The sequence below is a fragment of the Berghia stephanieae genome, chromosome 6 (genome assembly GCF_034508935.2).
Source record: "Berghia stephanieae isolate SIO BIC M18660-M18661 chromosome 6, UCSD_Bste_1.3, whole genome shotgun sequence".
Classification (NCBI taxonomy): Eukaryota; Metazoa; Mollusca; class Gastropoda; order Nudibranchia; family Aeolidiidae; genus Berghia; species Berghia stephanieae.
The window spans coordinates 55,237,012-55,255,876 of NC_088365.1; the positions used below are offsets into that span (position 1 = coordinate 55,237,012).

Consider the following 18,865-nt stretch of genomic DNA (forward strand, 5'->3'; position numbering starts at 1 on the left):
AAGTACTTTGTGATAAACTAGCGTCCTATCCAAAGGGTAGCAAGCAATTGTTATTGTCCATTTTAAGCTATAGAAATGGGCCTCATGGTTCTAAAAGACTACTATGATAGCACTAGTTTGTAGTTTCTGCAATTTAGAAAATGTGATCAAGTGTAATAATAAGTTTTGGGATTTTTGTTTTATTGACACACCACGTCTTCCCTCCCCCTTCCCTCCCTTAGCCCTCCTGAGGTCCTAGAGGACAAGAAGACAAACCTGCCTACTTGAAAATCTAAAAATTCGTATTATTTGGGGAGATAAAAATTGCAGTCGCCACAATTGACTTAAAAATCCACAATTTACCGTCACAAGGATTAAATAACATTTCAAAATCCTCTAGAATTATATAGTCTTGCATCATCTTTTATATTTCAATACGTTTTGATGACTAAGAGATGCTCATGAAGTTCTGAAATAGCTGGAAAAATTTCATAATTCTACTAATTTTTCGGAGGTCTGATAAGAATAAGTTTTAAAAATTTTATTTTTCATTTTCTTCATTCCAGCCTTCCTTCAACCTGTTATCGGAGTTTCTTACCACCAGCTTTTGGACCAGCAAAGTCACATGGTAGTTTCAATGTTTTTATATCTTGTTTTTCAACGCTTCCCTGTTTTGTTTGGGGCTTGTCATAATGTTGTCTTAAACTTGAAAAACTTGAGCATTTATATAGCGCAAAAAAATATCCACAAACTATGCTCAAAACGCTTTACAATGGGTCCCTAGTTAACAGCAACACTAGTAACACTTAACCAGTAGGATGAGACACGATTCCTGTAAGGCGATATTGCAACTTTTTTTTTAACAGAGATGATGCTGTGAACAGCCAGATACTCATTTTTCATCTGAGAATGGTGAGAGAATATGAGTAAAGAGCCTTTTCCAAGGACACAGCTTTGCACCACTTTGTGCAGGACTCAAACCCTCAGTTATTGGTCCAAACACGAGTGTCATGCCACTAGAATATTCGCTGCTCAATGGCAAAATTCAAATGTCTTGGCAATCCTCTCCACTCTAATTTTCCTTGTTTTGTATTATTATTATTATTATTATTATTATTATTATTATTATTATTATTATTATTATTATTATTATTATTATTATATTATTATTATTATTATTATTATTATTATTGCTTTATTTTTTTTTTTAGCTATAAACGATTACTAAAAGAACGTTATCCCTTTATGATTATAATAGTTAGAATTATTTGTTAGAGAGATGTTATGACTATTGGCCAATGGCCTAAAATAAACATTTGAATTTGAATTGAATTTATGTGTGATTTAATTAAATTGAATTGTATAGGGTGTGAGAAAAATAAAACTGGAAAAAATTATGACGTTTTTCCGTGTCGTAGAAACCAAACATATTCGAAGATTTACAAGCAACAAGAACTTATCCTTAAGTTAATTCTTGCCAAATTTAATAAAACATGCTTTATTAGTTAAGAAACTATGCCAGTTATACCAAACTCGTATAAAAATCATGATATCGAAAATTTCCAAATTTGTGTCTTGTTTTAGCAGTGCAGTTTTACTAGTGTAAGAAGTTGCTGTGTAAGGTTGAAAAACAAGTGATTGATCGTGACAAAGTCTTGGGTCATTTTTTTTTTTGCTTCTAAAACTGCTCCTTAATTTTCAGTACAAGCAGAAATCATATTCAATTTATTTCCAAAGATGAATAGCCTCCAATGTACCATGACTTGAATCCCATGGACAACAGCATTTCGTCATTGATGGTTTATCAACCAGGTGGTACAACTTTTTACACACAAACAGAGTTAAAAGAGTCAATTCAAAATGCCTGGGATCGACTTACTATTCAAGACATTAGAAAATCAATTGGATCATGGGGAAAATGCTACGGATCATTCATAAAGCAAAATCGAAAAGGGATCAAAAGATCACATCAAAATTTGAGAATTACAATCAAAATTTTCGATATGGCATTTTTTGCAGTGTTGTTATTAAAACAATCATGGAATTTAAATTTTTCAATATATTTTTTCGAAAAAATTGTATACCTAAATTTGAATAATTGGGTTTGATTATGGTAAAATTTCAGACTTGTATGATTTATAGTCTGGTGGCTGCAAGCTTGCAAACTTTTCCAGTTTTTTCTCTCACACCCGATATAATTATTTGGGCAAACCAAATTCATTCTCTTTTGTTTGTATGGTCACATGCACTCTATTTTTTCCCTTACTCCTCACAGGGCATTTTCAAGTTTTAACATTTTCAGGTAAGATCTATTTGATTTAAGTGTAAGAATATTATCTGTTATAGGCAGACAAATTGAGGTTGATTTTATTACCTTGTGTACAAACAATTCTCACTGTTTTCTTCTTATTTTTAATTTTTAATGAATGTTTTAAATGTAGTCTATATTTAAGATTTTCAGTTACTTTTTCCATGGGTTTAAAAAAAAAGTGGGAAAAAGAAGGAAGAAGAAAGGAAATCAAAATGTTTAGATTAGATCATGCTCAAATATATGTGACCAGACGTCTCAAAACCGTATTAAGTCGGGATGACTGAAATTTCAATTTATAACCATGAACGTGAAACTTCGGGTCAGTTTACCCCATGTTATAGTCGAGAATAAATACTATCGTTTGCATTGCAAAACATTCAAAGGTCGTAGTTTTCATTATTTCATTTCTAAATTCACTTTTCGAAGTACTAGTCATCTCAACATAATACTGTTTTGAGACGGTGGGTCACATATTGGAAATCATATACAAGTTACACTAAGAGAACAAAAAAACCCCCAATAACTTCTGGATTAAAGCAGAGAGTATTCTTTGCAAGCTAATAATGATGTCTGGTTTAAAACAAGATGCAGACTTTGCAATTTTGGTAAGACCTCTGAATTGATGGATATGCCCGTGGATTTTGATGATTTAATCATCACTATCATTCATTGACATACTAGTAACCCAGCATGCCATAAGGAACAAAAGTTACACTTTATGCAACAAAGTCCGTGTTTCAATCACAATCGCATTTTTTTTGGGTATATGCACGCTCACAATTAAGTACTAGATATTGCCAGGTAATTTTTCACAAGAGTCACTAGGCTTACAGCAAAGTTAGTAATTAGAACATGGATATGTGACATTTAAATGTCCATATTTTTGTATTTATAAATTTTCATTTTACTCTTTTCAGCTGGGTCTTTTCACCGTCTGTAGAAGTAATGGGTAAGTGTTAACAACAACCAACTGATGCTGTGCATTTAGCTAAAATACTCATCACATCCTCCAGCCGGATATAATGTACCAACACACAAAACTATGTGTAACCTTGTACATTTATAGTCTGATTGATAGAATTTAGTGAGATTTAATTAGAAAATGGCTGTCTAAAAACAATAACAAAGAGCTGGGTGACGTCAATTTCGTTCCTCCTATACACCATGGCATTTATTTGATATTCTCTCACCGAAATATTTGTTGGCCTTTAAAAGAGTTTAAAATCGTCACTTAAGGAATAGAAATGAAAAGTTTGAGTCAAGTTTGTAGGGAATGAAGGTTTTGAAGGATAGTAAAGAATCAGAGGCAGTTGATTAGGAGAGTGGGGAGGGAGGAAGGGGGTAAAAGGCTGATAGATGGAATGTTCCAACGTTAACTCTCTCCTTACCAGCCATTTTTAGAAATTCCCTCGAAAATTCACACCCACGCGACACAAAATAGACTTTTCCTAATCAAACAAAAAGTAACAAGTGCATTCTATGCAGATTGTTGTTCAGCAAAATGATGTCTACAACACAGTATTTAGTATTTATAGCTGCAATCAAAGCATTTCTTTAGATTTTGTGATGTACAAGAGAAATCAGAATAAGAAAATTGTCGGTGGCATCGTAACGAATGTGACTATTTTCCTCTAGGTGGTAAGGAAAGGGTTAAGTGTGTCTGCACTACTTAATTTTGGTTTTGCCAATAATATAATGCTTGTTTAAAAGGGAATATTATGAAATAGTTTTAAAATATTATTTTTGTAAAATAGTTTTTTAAATAATATTTTTGAGGATTTTTGCCATAAGAACCACTCACATTGATTGTCTCTATACAAAGTAAATTTTGCATTGCTATTTATAATAGGCTGCCATTTGAATATGTGCAGGTGGGGTGGGGTGTTCCAATTCAGACCGCCAAAATGGCTCTCTCAGCTCAATGACTTTATCTGTTGCATGTGTTGCAAACACCATTCTTCTAAGGTTTTAGATAGAATTATTAGTCCATTATCACATTTTATTTGTGTCTTTCGTTCTTGATAAATGGGCCCTAGTCACTTGTCCCAGTCCGGACACCCTGTGTTCCAATTGTGACACCCCATTGTGCCAATGAAAAGAACTTGAAAGAAATAACCCGTTTATCCTTTGTCAATATATTATTTCAGCTGAAAACAAAGAGGATGATGAGAAAGAGTGTGTGAAATCAATCCAACAGTATTACTTCATCAACGATACTATACCAGGCGGAATTAAAACTCAGCAGGATGACGTTGAAGCTCACCAGGGTGGAATTCAATGTGATAACTGTACAAGGTAAGATTTCATCAAAATCGACATGCTTTTTGAACATGTTTAATGTATTTATTTCATTTCTAATCATTTATCAATGAGCTTGATTGTCTGGTCAAGAAACAATATTTACTAAAAATCTCAAAACAATCATACTCTAAAAGCCAGGTACCCATTATCCTTTTCCACAAATAAGAATTGATTGAGAATTGTTATTTCAAGTAGGAAGGTTTCTGATGACCCCCCCCCCCCCCCCCCACACACCCCAACTAAAAAAAAAAAAAAAAAAAATACATTAAAAAAAATTCAAATGTTTGTTGTTATTTGTGGATCTTGAAAAATCCACTCTGAACAATATTTCTGTTTGAACGATTTTATATTGAGTTTTGTCCTAGCCATGGCTGAAGTCCTTGACTGGGAGGGAAACAGTCACATGTATAGTTTTAGTTTTGGGAGATATTATTTCCTTGTAAATCCTTATATTATATATTGGTTTTTAAACATTTGAATGTATTCCTCATAGTGGGGACCAGCGTTTGTGTATGGATGAGACTTTTAGGTGATCTCAAACTTACACTGATAGTGTGCTCTTGGAACCGACATCTACATCCCTATTTCAACCCTTCTCTTTTGTCTTACTTTTTTCTTCTGTGCTTTGAAATTGTAAATCTAGAATCTTTGACATCCCATTTTCTTCCTTTTTACTGGCGCTGAAATGACCTAAATATTAGACCTGTAAATTCTCAGTCAATTAACTGAAATCAGTCAATTTGTCAAATTCAAATATTTAAAAAAGGAAAGAAAGAAAGAAAAAAAGAAAGAATTCACAAATCGTAGTCGAATGACCGTAAAATAATTAGGAGTGTTCCACAGCGCTACGCATAGCTCATGGGGACCCTTTATTTTAACGATGTATATATTGCCAAGACAAAGCGACGCTTTTTATAAAAGGTGTGTCTGAACACTTCCCTGGGTATTTTCACACATCCTTCGTTAAATTATTTTTTCACTTTCCAAACCGTCGTGATCCCAACTGTAGCCAATTTTAAGTGAGCCACCGAACGATAAATTTCACTGTTTCATCTAAGCCAAAATTGACCACATTTGCCTGGGGAGTCTCAAAACTATGATAAAGTAAATTGCGAATGCCGCAAGTCCGTTATGTAGACATCTTCAAATCGAAAGTTAGGATAGATTGCTACAAGCACATTTCGATTGCCTCACGTTGTAAACAAACTGGTTGACCGTTTCTTCACTGATTGAGTACCTGATCATAAGGAACAATGGTAAGTAGCCTAATTAATTCCCGTGCAAATCAGGACGTTTTCTGGCATTGTTTTGCTCAAGCCCAAGCGAGCTTGCTGTTTTGTGGCGATTTACCTTCATTTCGATTCTTTGAATTTTTCCGCTACCGCTACGCCTGCCGAAGTTTCTTCTTGATAATTCACTTCTACTTAATAATTCACTGTATTGGCCTGAAGTCATATTTATTTAATTTTTTTTTTCTCTGTCATTTACTGATTGAAAATCAAGTTTGCTCATTGCTACATTATTCTAATGTTCTCACAATGGCTGAGCTGTTCATGGATCGCAATTCAGACTTGTCGAGCATCGATAAAGATGTGAGTTCCGTGAGGAATAAATTCAATTGGTCATGGCTAGAAGTTAAAGATGATAATGGTGATTATTTTTCTATGTCAAAAAAATTCCAGAGGCAGGAATATGACTTTGATGAGGTCATCTTTACCTATATGAATGACATGCTTATTTAGCATTCCTTCTACATCAAATTATGGCAGTCATACTTCCAGTAAGAAATAACACCCACTATTTTGATATATTGTATTTATCACTCTCCTCTCCAATGATGCCTTATTTAAAAAAAAAATAATTGAATCTTCAGTTTGTCGAAGAGTTTCAGTCAATTTTTATAGAGCTCATTTACAGGTCTAAAATATGTCGCAAGCCCCGTAAAACCCTTAAAAACAAAACAAACATAGATTGTCATCATACTTATAAATAAGTAAGATGTCTTAGCTTCTGTTAATTCTGCAGAAATTCCTATAAATACTAACTCAATAGGCCTGATGGCTCTAAAATTAGAGCTGAATATATAAAAAATCTGTAACATTTTAACTTAATTGCAACTCTTTTTTGCATTTATTCAGATTTGTTGATATTTTTCAGGAATTTCTATGCCATTCGCCTTATTTCCACAAATCTGCTGTTTGTGGTAGTAGACCCAGCATGTGAGGAATGTGACGAATCATATCCCCCAGTTGGGCAGGCTCCAAGGGAGATAACGGCCCATGAGGAAGAGGATATAATATGTCAGCTGGCGCAAAACCCTAGGAAACGAGTACAACTTTATGGTTGCTACCACTCTGACTTAAATGTAAGCTGCCTCTTCATTGGTTATCTTGGTCATCTCTTTCTATTCGGATTATCTCATTTTGTCCTTGTTTTGTACCTTGGTATGATTTTCCTACAATTTGTTTTGGAAGCCAACGTTTTCCCCCATGTAACATTAACATTGACACATGTATTTTTCAATTCCATCCATCCATCCATTTATCCCTCTATCCATCCATTTTATCTATCCATCCATCCATCTATCCACCCATTTATCCATCTATCTATCCATCCACCCATTTATCCATCCATCCATCCACCCATTTATCTATCCATCCATTCATCCGCCTATCATTTTGCTTCCATATTGTCACATCTCTTTTCAGCTCCATTTACCATTTATCAATCCATTCATCCATTCCTCCATCCATTCATCCATCCACACATTCATTCATCCATCCACCCATCCATTCATCCATCCACCCATTCATTCATCCATCTATCTGGCCATCTATTCATCTAATCATCCATCTGTCCATCCATGGATCGATCCAACTGTCAATCCCTTCATCTGTCCACCCATCCACCCACTTATTCATCTATGAACAGTACTAGACTGGTTTCAGTCTTATCTAAAAGGACATGAAGAATGTGTAAAAATAAGCGACTGCCCCTCCGAGGAAAAAAGAACTGCCATATGGCGTGCCTCAGGGCTCGGTCCTTGGGCCCATTCTTTTCAGTCTATACATGGAGCCATTATCCTATATTATTGCTTCCCATAATTCTCTGGACCATTTATATGCAGATGACTCTCAGATTTATGAGTTTTTGTCTTTTTCTGATATTAATGACACAGTTAGGCATTTTAAAAAATGTATGATTGACATTAAGAACCAGATGATTGAGAACAAACTCCAACTAAGCGAATTTAAAACTGGCAAAAACATCCAAACAAAGCATTTAGAAATTAGAAGCATTTATATAAATAAAAGTGAATTGCATTTGTCTAAGCAGGTTAGGAATCTGGGAATCATCTTTGATGAAAATCTATCCGTGTCATTCCATGTAAATAATGTCTGCAAGTTTTTGAGTTTTGAAATCAAAAGAATATTCCTTGTCAGACAGTTTTTAACTGAAAATGTCACCAAAAAATCGACGGTTTCTTTGGTATTATCAAAACTTGATTATTGCAACTCCCTTTTATCAGGTCTTCCACTGAATTAAACTGGTAAATTGCAATGGGTACAAAATTCAACAGCTCCTATAATATATATATATATATCAAAAAAGAAAATTCGATTCATATCTCTCCCCTTTTGGAAAATTTGCACTGGCTTCCTTACCGCTATAGAATAGCTTACAAAATTGCTTTATTAGTCTTCAAATGCCTTAACTGTTTAGCCCCTCTTTATCTTTATGAACTAATAAACCATAAGCCTCGTACCATAAGCCTTCAGTCAACATGCAACATCACTCTATTATCTGTACCAAAAAGCTAGTTAAAATCTTTTGGTGATCACTCTTTTCAATATTATGGCCACTGGAATACCCTATTGCAACCGATTAGAGAGATCGAGAATATTCTCAAGGTTTTAATTTGCTCTAAAAACCCACTTTTTCACAATTCATTTTATGTCATGCTGACTGTAATTTTTTTTTTTTGGTATTACTTTAGCAATGTGTATTTGTTTCCATGTTTAATTTTGACTACCTATGTTCATAATGTAATTCAATATCTGTAAAGTGCTTTGAGATGTTTGTTTCATGGAAAGTGCTCAACAAATGTCATTTATTATTATTATTATTATTATTATTATTATTATTATTATTACCAGCTCTTCAATTCTCCATTCATCCCTCATTGACATCTTTTAATATTTGTTTGACATTACAGGAGGACCAGTCAGAATGTGGAGGTGGCTGCCTTCATCCATCGTGGATGTCCGTCTACATAGTCGTCATTACAGTGATGTTCAAATGGATTCCTTCCGTTTTATGATCAAAGCCCTTATGACTTAACCCATGTGTATGTGTGTCTGTGTTTGTGTGTGTGCATGTGTGTGTGTGACTGTACATATGCGCCTATGTGTGTGTGATGTGAGGGTATTTGCATATAATCATAAATGGGTGCATTTCCATGTTGGTGTAAAGACAATGTATTTTGAGGAATTTTGATGAATGTTTATTGTTTTTGTCATGAATTTTATTTCCGTTCTAGGGAAGATTTGACAGTGGGTTGTCCCGATAGCTCAGTTGGTAGAGCACTCGCTTCACATGCAAAGAGACTGAGATTGATCCCAGGTGCAGTCGAGATTTTTTTTTCTGACGCCCCTGTCCACAGTGATTGGGTAGCTGGATCCATTAGATCTGGCAGAAGGTACCTTGCAATAGACTAGCATTCTATCCCAAGGGTAGCAAGCAATTGCTACTGTCTGATTCACGTTATAGAAACTGGGATAAACTCCAGCTCCGTTGGCCTCATGGCTCTGAAAGACTACTTTTGACAGCGGGAGAGTGTTATGATAGAAACTATTTATTTGTTTTGTTGTCTAGTCGATGTGTCAGCTTTTATGGGTCAGGTATAAAGTAAAATCTTTGTGATTTTTGTATTTGAGGCTGTGATAAATGTCTTTGCATATTGAAGGGGATGCAGGGATATTGTATTTTCAGTGTTAGTTTATTTAATTTTGAGTACTAAAGAAGGTGCTTTTTAATGTAAACATTTAGATCACAAAAACATGATTTTGAAATGCCTCTTTTAAGGAAGATTAAAAATTTAACCCTTTTTTTTTAGTAGTTTGTCCAGGATTGCCTTCCATTATTCATAAATCTTCTGTTTATCGTTCCTTTACCAGATCCTAGCATTTTATGCGGTCTTGTGGTCTTGTGGTATTACAGACATATTTGGACTTCCTGTAGTTCGAGTTTGAGTCCTGCTGTGTGCAGCGAAAAAATTGGGTTTTTGAACAAGGCCCTTTACTGACATTATCCCACTGTAATCCTTCAGAGCCATGCGGCCCATGGAACCGGATTTTATCCCCGTTTTTATAGCGTGAAACAAACAACAGCAATTGCTTGTTACTCTTTGGATAGGATGCTAGTCTATTGCAAAGTACTTTCCACCAGATCTAATAGACCCAGCCACCCAATCACTGCTGGGTGGACAGGAGGTCAGAAAAAGATCTCGACTTTGCCCGGGATCGATCTCAGTCCCTTTGGGTTTGAAGCGGGTGCTCTACCAACTGAGCTATTGAGACCCCTATTCTCCCCACTGTACTGAGGTGTAAAATGTATACCAGGCCAGAAACAGCGCTGTCTTGGATGAAAAAGATTATGATAGTGCCTCACATGCATCGTGTCCCTCCCTAAATGTTAATTTCGAACTCTGGACCTTCCGGTCCGAAAACGAGTGTCATACCACTAGGCCACATTGCTGCTTACTTTATAAAAAAAGTTACAGTTTTTCTCTCTTCAACTTCTTCAACCTGAAAACGACTAACTTTGACAGCCTGTTTTCTGTAATTCAATGACGCAAACAATTTTTAAATTTTCATTTTGGTATGTTTACTTTGCTGGATACGACGAACCCAAATTTGTCACAAATTTTTTAACCCGAGACCTCTTAGTGCCAAAAAAGAAAAAAATTGTATTTGTCGTTGTGTGGCAGATTTATATTTGGCATAAAATATGCCTCATTGCCTTTTCCAGAATAAATGACTGTATTTTTTTCAATACTTTAATGTTAATTAAAATTTTCTTATTTTTTTTATGAATACAATATTTTACAATTAAATGGATGCTAATGTGGCTAAGTGCCACAATTTTATGTAATGCTTAAAGGTATGAGAAGTTTTATAACTCTTCTTGGAAATGTTCTCCTTGGTGATAGGTTTTGAACATAGTTAAGGGACTGGTTTAAACTCCAGTTCACAGACCTTTTGGTTGATGAGGTGGTGTATTTTTAAAAAGATGTAAATGGCCGAAGAGGGGTTTTGATCCGAAATGTTTCATGTGATGTAGTTTGTTCTTTTATTTATTTTTGGAGCTTGTATTTTCGTTTTTGTTCATTAGTTTGTTTGATTAAGAAGTTGCTCTTTGGGCATCACAAATTTGCTGAATTGAAAATGACTTCAGATTATTTTGTACAACGAAAGTGTCATTCTTTGAAAGGAGGCAAATGACTGAGTGAATGGGTGTAAGGTTCGACGATTGTTTTTTTTTTTTAATTGTTTACTGATTTACCCTGATGATATGCCGATATTAACATTATTTGTATTTAAGTTTGATTTTGAAGTTTGTTGCACCTAATCATATTTTTTATTTGGAAAAGATTTCAACCCGACCTTGAATAATATGAATCTCTCAGCTCAACATATTTTGTTTTCATGATGTTTTTTTTCTCCCTTTTCTGCATTTAAAAAAAGGCAATTTTGTGATATTTTTATTGTTACTTATTATTTTCACAAAGTATAAAATAAAAAATAACAAACAAAGGCTGTGTGCAAGGAAATTGTCAGCAGTATATTCATTGTGACTCTGTATATATATATATATATATATATATATATATATATATATATATATATATATATATATATATATATATATATATATTTATATATATATATATGCGGCCTAAGTAAGAGATTGTTTACAATGATCAACAATATTTTCTCTTTAATCGCTAAACAATGTAGTGTACTGTGCTGGACATATTTTGTAATGCAAAAATCTATCATGAGTCAAAACATAATGGAGACGATAAATTTAATGGGGTGTAAATGTTCATGAATTTAGTCTTACTGAAATGGACATTGTGTTCTTTTCATGATATTTGGATTTTAGTAGACTTTCGTACGTACATTTTGCAATCTACTATTTTATGTAATTTTTATTTTATTTTGACTTCCGCCTATCTCATTTGATCAAGTCTTTTTTTTTTTAATGGTGGTGGGGGGGGGGGGGGGGGGGGGAAGGGAAGGAGGTTGTTTTCGATGTGTTCTTGATCTTCTTCTTACCTTTTACTAATCTCTCTCTCTACTATAAATGTATATTTTAAAACTTGTGATTTAATTAACTTTTACACATTAATGTTTTTAAAACTTTTTTTCTGTTGGGAGAAAAATAAGATGTGGTATTTGTAATGTCCCATTGTGTTATGATGCAGGTGGTTCTAAATTAAAAAGTTGCCGAGTAAATTATTATTAAGTACATTGAGGAGGTATTTATACCTTTTTTAATGTTCTAAAAACTAATTATTTTATTGGCTTACATTCAAATATGTAAATGTGTTTTTTTTCCTCACTTTTAGGTTGAAGACAATTCTTTCTAGTTTTCATTCTCGTTTTGTACAACTCTATTAGGATCTCTAAAGTATCGCTGTTTCGGTGGACAACTTGATATGAAGACTTCAGAATGTTATTGCTACCTTGTGGCGTAAATTATGTGCAATTGAAAATTTTGAATAAAGGTTTATTGTAAATGGTTTTATTAAGCTATACAAAAGGATTATGGTGTTTTATTATGATAAAATGTACATACATATTTATATCCTAACTGAGATTGGTTTTTGTATTTTTCAAATATTCCTTCCACACATGCTTCGTATGATTTAATTGTATTTATTTTGCTTGTATATTCTGTGAAGATGATATGTTGGAGTTTTTCATAGCATCTCTGATAATTGACAGTTTTCAAGAAAGAAGGATCACGATTTTAGGTACACCCCAGAGTCGCGTTCATGACACTGTGATCAGGGCAGACACAGGCAAGGAAACATTTTTATTTATAGATATATATACATTCATGTTTGTGATGTGTGTATATAGTGTACGTGTGTGTGTGTGTGTGTGTGTGTGAGAGAGAGAGAGAGAGAGAGAGAGAGAGAGAGAGAGAGAGAGAGAGAGAGAGAGAGAGGGGGGGGGGAGGAGGAAAGGGTTATCCAATACATTTATTAATTATTAGAACAAATGTGATAATGACAACAGCCATGATGGAGTCCGGTATTGACGACGATACCACATTCCCAGATTTCTGTAAATCCAAGAATCCTTATTTAATGTATTATCTCAACAGTGATTAATACTGGGTGGCTTTTAGGAAGTTTGGATAATAATAATAATAATAATAATAATAATAATAATAATAATAATAATAATAATAATAATAATAATACCAATTACTATTATTATTATTATTATTATTATTATTATTATTATTATTATTATTATTATTATTATTATTATTATTATTATTATTATTCTTATTATTATTATTACTAATTTTATTATTATCATTATTATTATTGCTATTTATCATCATTACCATAACTGTATTTATTGTTTTGCGAAATTTGTTTAGACAAGATTGAAATCAAAAAAGTGTTCTTTAAAAAAAAAATGATTTCAGATTAAAAGATTATTTGTTGGCTCAAAAGTAATACATGTTTTTATGTATGTTAATTACACCAACTAATTATTTTACCACAATAAATTGTTGTACATAGATATTTTTCCCAACACCTGGATGCTAGCAGTAAAAATGCTGCTGCCTTCATTTTATTTATTTTTTAACGTATCAATATTTGTTTTATTTGTTATCTTTTAAACAAGCATTGGTATTGTAACATCGTTTTGAACTAAGATGGACGCAATAATTAATGTCACTCCATCTATTTGACGATGATAGTTTAAAATAATTTGCATAACTGTCAACATTCAGTGATTTAAATAATAGGTCAAACAGGAGTTTTCAACATACGGAGCTTTCTGAACCTGCAGATACAGTCAAATTATCAAACTAAATTGAATTTAATATCTCTGAAAAATAATAAGATATGTATAAAGGAAAGTTTTGGACTCAAACCGAGAAAGGGTTTGTGACTGAAGCATTCCTTTTGTTCTTTTGTGTTATATTCACGTTTATCTCCTCATGATTTTACATCCAAAATAAGCTATAGTCTATCACAAAATGATTTTTGTTTTTGCCGCAAATTAGTGTTGATCCCCGGAAATTAAAGATTTGATAATATTTGATGTTCACAATGAATAAGCAATATTTTAAAATCAAATCAGGAAGAAAAATTTAAGGGGTTCATAATTCCAAGAAAAAGCATTTTGTAAACTTCATCATATTTTTAAACCCATTATTTGATATCAACAATGGAAATTACATTCATTAAACACTCTGGACATTTTTAAACATTGAAATACTTCTAAATGTATTATTATTATTATTATTATTATTATTATTATTATTATTATTATTATATATTATTATTATTATTATTATTATTATTATTATTTTATTATTATTATTATTATTATATTATTATTATTATTATTATTATTATTATTATTATTATTATTATTATTATTATTAAAAACTTTATTATTTCATTAATAAATACATTTTTTACATGTTAACAGCCAAAGTTTTCATATATGGTTGGTCAAATATTGTGAAAATTGATTTGGTACATGTGTTCACAATTTAAAAAAACAAAAACAAAACAAACTCCAATTGTTCATTCTGAGATAGACTATAGCATGGTGTGATAATATATTTTTTACTTAAAACTCCCCATTAATAATGTTTAACATTTATTTTTCTTATGCCCTTAATCTAAATTTAAGCATGTTATCCGAATTAATTTGAGTTATGAGAGAAATGTTTTGATATTTTGAAACCGTTGCAACCTCCTTCTCCATTGGAAGTGTTATTTATGATTCATCAACTCGAGGATGTGTCCACAAGTTCCGTTTTGACCATGTCTGTTTTATGATTGACGCTGTATGAGCTGACAGAGAAAGTCAATGACCGAGATTTGTGGCACTGTGTTGTGAAGACTGCATCCTGCAAGTTCCCCCGACGACCATCCGGTCATGGGAATGAGTGCGTGAGTGAGTGAGTTTAATGATAATATTCATTCTCTGTGCAATATTTGCCTCTAAGATCATGAACATTTGCTCGGATGCACTTATAATGTGATACTTTGTGTCATGTATTATTTATGCCACTTTGTATTATGTACAGTGTTATATTTATATGCATATATTTAATTTTCCACAATTAGTACTTTTTACTTTACTGTGATGTGACAAAAAAAAAAAAAAAACCCATTATAAAACGCAGAGGAAATATTGATTCATTATCGTTGATCAATCGTTTTATTTTGCTTTTCAGGCAGATTGATTTTGCATTTTATCAATTGTTATCAATTTAACCAATTTACTCATATATTAGTTCATGCATCATTCTATTGCTTAACAGTCTGTTTAGAAGAAAGTTCTCAATCAACGAAATTAGCATGTTTCTATCTAAAGCTCACTATTTTTTTTCCATTTGTAAAAAAAATCTGTCTTTTTTTCACTTTATGCGGATAATTGGCTGTGTACAAGTGGGGCTCTTTAAAAGCCTCGAAATGAGGCATTGATAGATTGCTCTTAGATGCACTTCTGTTTTTTACAGTCTCCCTTTTTCGTACTTATTCATGGACTCTTGTGTGTTGACAAGTCTTAGATCTAAAATCTTTTCTCTCTTTCTGTCATTCTCTCTCATCATCTGCCTTCATTTTATGCACTGAGATAACCCAAAAGTATCACAGCAGCACGAAACTAAAATAGAAATAAAAATAAAATCCTAAACAGGTGTGATCTTTACACTAACCAATTCAGAGTGCATGCGATTCTGTAATCTTTGGCAACATTCGAGTCACTGGTCAACTAACACATAAACAGTTTTATTTGTTGGTCTCATTTCATCATCATCTGGCTGGGGTTCCTGGCCTCCCATAGTGGGTAGGGAGGCACTTTCTGTCTTTTATACCTCTCTATCTGTTTTCCTACATGCTTTCTGTCTTTGTCTTGGATTGAGATTACTTGGTTTTGTCCCGATCCTGGCCGGATACTCTGACTGGGAGGGAAACAGTCAAAATGTATAGTTAGCTTTGGGAGATGATATATTTTGTCTTATAAATCATCTCGCTGTTATGCACTCCATTATTTTTTCTACGTGTATATAGTGCAGCCCCTGGATAATGACATCTAACGGAACTGGAAAATTATGTCGTTATCCAGGGGTGTCTGATATCAGTTAACCTCCACTTACTTCAGACAGGTATCTAACTCTTACAGGGAAGGTTAATGGACCATTGAGAGTTCCATCCACTTGCTTTGCTTTGGTTCCATGCCGTGTTGTAAACATGTGTTCCATAGTGGGCAGGGAGGTACATACTGTGTCTTCTATCCCCTTATATCTGTTTTCCAACATGCTTTCTGTCTTTGTCTCGGAATGGGATTACTTGGTTTTGTCCTGGCGCTGGCGGAGCCCTAGCTGGGAGGGAAACAGTCAAATGCATAGTTATTGTTTTAGGAGATGATATTTTTTTCCTTGTAAATCATCTCTCTGTTATGTATTATTATTTTTATTTTGAATGTATAATGTAAGCATTTGAGTGCATTCCTCTTTGTTGGATTTTGTGCTTGTGTCTGGATGAGACTTGTAGGTGATTTCAAACTAAGTACATTGGCGGTATGCTCTTGGAATCTACATCTGATCCCTTTGTTCTCAGTTCCCCTTTGTCTTACTTTTTCTTGGGTGCTTTAATTGTAATTCTAGAACTTTTTACTATCCCATTTTCTTCCTTTTTACTGGTGCTGATATAACCTAAATGTGTTGCAAGCGCCGTAAAACCCTTAAAAAAAAAATAAATAAAAAAAAATAAAAATAATAATAAACATGTGTTCTGCTTGGTAACAAAGCAATTTCATTGGGAGGAAAAAAAAGCGTTCCTGGTTAAGAGTTCGAGGTGGTCAGGTATCAAGCTTCGGTACCGACTGACGATTATTATTATGACAATGTTGCTAAACAGGGATTTTACTAAAATATTTTGGGTTTTTTAAAATTACAAATAATATGTAGGGGTTGTCGTTATTCAGGGATGTCATTATCCAGAGGTTGCACTGTATGATTTGTAAACAATTGAGTGTGTTCCTCTTAATCTGCATTTTTGTCTGGATGAGACTTATAGGTGATCTCCAACTAAGTACACTGACAGTGTGCTCTTGGAATCTACACCTGTTCCCTATTTGAACCAATTCCCCTTTGTCTCACTTTTTCTCGGGTGCTTTAATTGTATTTATAGAACTTTTGACTTTCCCATTAGTTTCCTTTTTACTGGCGCTGATATGACCTACATGTGTTGCAAGCGCCCTAAAACCCTTAAAAACAAGCAAAAACAAATAATTTCATCATCATCATCATATTATTACTATTTTTTAGATGTGGTTTGTGCAATGTCAGGGATTTCATCATTTTCCCTTTGGAATTCTATAACATATTCTAGTCCTTATTTATTGATATTTTACTGGTTGTGAATATGTTTCTTTCCAGTGCAATACCCAACTGTGTTTTTTTTACTCCCTCAAAGCGTTGAGCGCCCATACTTATTCTTTCTTTAAATACATTATATAGATATATTATTTGAGTTTTCAGTATTTTTTTTTGTTTGTTTTTCTTTTGAGGAAATGATCTCATAATTGAAATGGGAATGGTTTCTTTCATCCTTTACAGAGAACTGCAAAAGCTGCATTTGTTTTAAATACAAGTATAAATTGAATGTCTTTATTTTTTTTAATTTTTTTTTAGCTTTAAACCACCATAAGCTTTTCACTCTAATATTTATGGGTCATCTTGTATAGAGGGATTCATGGTTCAAATCCCCTTTACGAAAAGGACGCGATAGAAATCAAGGTAAGTAAGCACCTGCCGTACGTATTTATTGAAAGAAAAAAATAGCGAAAATATACTTCTAACATGAAAAACAAAGTACAAACAACAAACAAACGAGCAAATAAAAAAAAAAAAGCAAAACAAACAAACAAAAAAATAAACAACCTAAAATTCCTATTGCTGTTTAGTTTGTAATATATTATATATCTAGAATAGTATGTCCAATTCATTAAACAAAAATTAATTTCAAACTCCCAACACAATCGCGCAATAATCAAGCAACCTACCATCTTGACGAAATGCATACATTTTGTTTTTTGGATAGATTCCTTAATTGTAACTTATTGTGTACCATAACAACAATAGGTATTGATGCATACACTTCAAAATTCGAGTTGGGAAAAAATACAGTTGTTAGTCTTCATATCTCTAATAAAAAAAATTCACTATTTGTAGTTTATTTTTTGTTTTTGTTTTTCTTTTGGCAAGGGTCTTTTTTCTTATTGATGCAGAAATCGTTTAATTTCGATAGTTTGGCGCTATAAATAAGATTTTAAAACTGATTTAAATTACATTATTATTATTATTATTATTATTATTATTATTATTATTATTATTATTATTATTATTATTATTATTATTATTATTATCATTATTATTATTATACATTTTAAAGGGTTTTTAAAATTGTTATTATTACTTTATTTTGTATTTTCATGTATTATGACTTTGGCAAGGATTATTTTGTCCATCACTTAATAATTATTACTAATATTATTATGTAAAATTTATTTATGTTTCACTTGCGATTTTGCACCTGTATTTAATTAAGTACTACTGGCACCCCCACGACGTTCAGTTTGTTCCAATGTTGCATAGTTTATGAATTGCCCTACACACATCCCAATCTCAAATAAAAAATAATAAAATACAACAAAGTTTGAATTTTGATTTGTTTATGTTTGTTGGATTGTGAAAACTGAAAAGAAACTATTTGGCATTTGATTGATAACCATTGTAGTGTAATGGTAGCATGTCTGACTGGTAATCACGGAGTCTGAGGTTCGATCTCCATTAGAGGTAGGCTGATATTTTGGGGTGATTTCTCGTTGTACATATTTATTTTTTTTGCTAAGTCACTTCCATAAACCTGGGTGGGGATCCTGACCTCCCATAGTGGGCAGGGAGGTACATGCTGTGTCTTCTATCACCCCATACCAG

At 32.9% G+C, this 18,865-nt stretch overlaps 1 protein-coding gene across 5 annotated transcripts in view; it reads left to right on the forward strand.

The window, feature by feature from the left end:
- The window catches only part of LOC144975296 (voltage-dependent calcium channel subunit alpha-2/delta-2-like), a 75,059-nt gene extending 65,353 nt beyond the window's left edge, over window positions 1–9,706 (forward strand). For 3 of the 5 annotated variants that reach the window (XM_078919244.1, XM_078919243.1, XM_078919245.1), the window contains 6 exons: window positions 546–607; window positions 2,255–2,281; window positions 3,208–3,239; window positions 4,438–4,585; window positions 6,749–6,956; window positions 8,808–9,051. In XM_078919244.1, coding sequence (XP_078775370.1) covers window positions 546–607; window positions 2,255–2,281; window positions 3,208–3,239; window positions 4,438–4,585; window positions 6,749–6,956; window positions 8,808–8,912 — 582 coding nt within the window. In that variant the 3' untranslated portion in view covers window positions 8,913–9,051. Of the gene's footprint in view, window positions 1–545; window positions 608–2,254; window positions 2,282–3,207; window positions 3,240–4,437; window positions 4,586–6,748; window positions 6,957–8,807 lie in introns of all 5 variants that reach the window. The other 2 variants (XM_078919246.1, XM_078919247.1) reach the window with 1 other exon arrangement.
- Window positions 9,707–18,865: the final 9,159 nt, after the last annotated feature.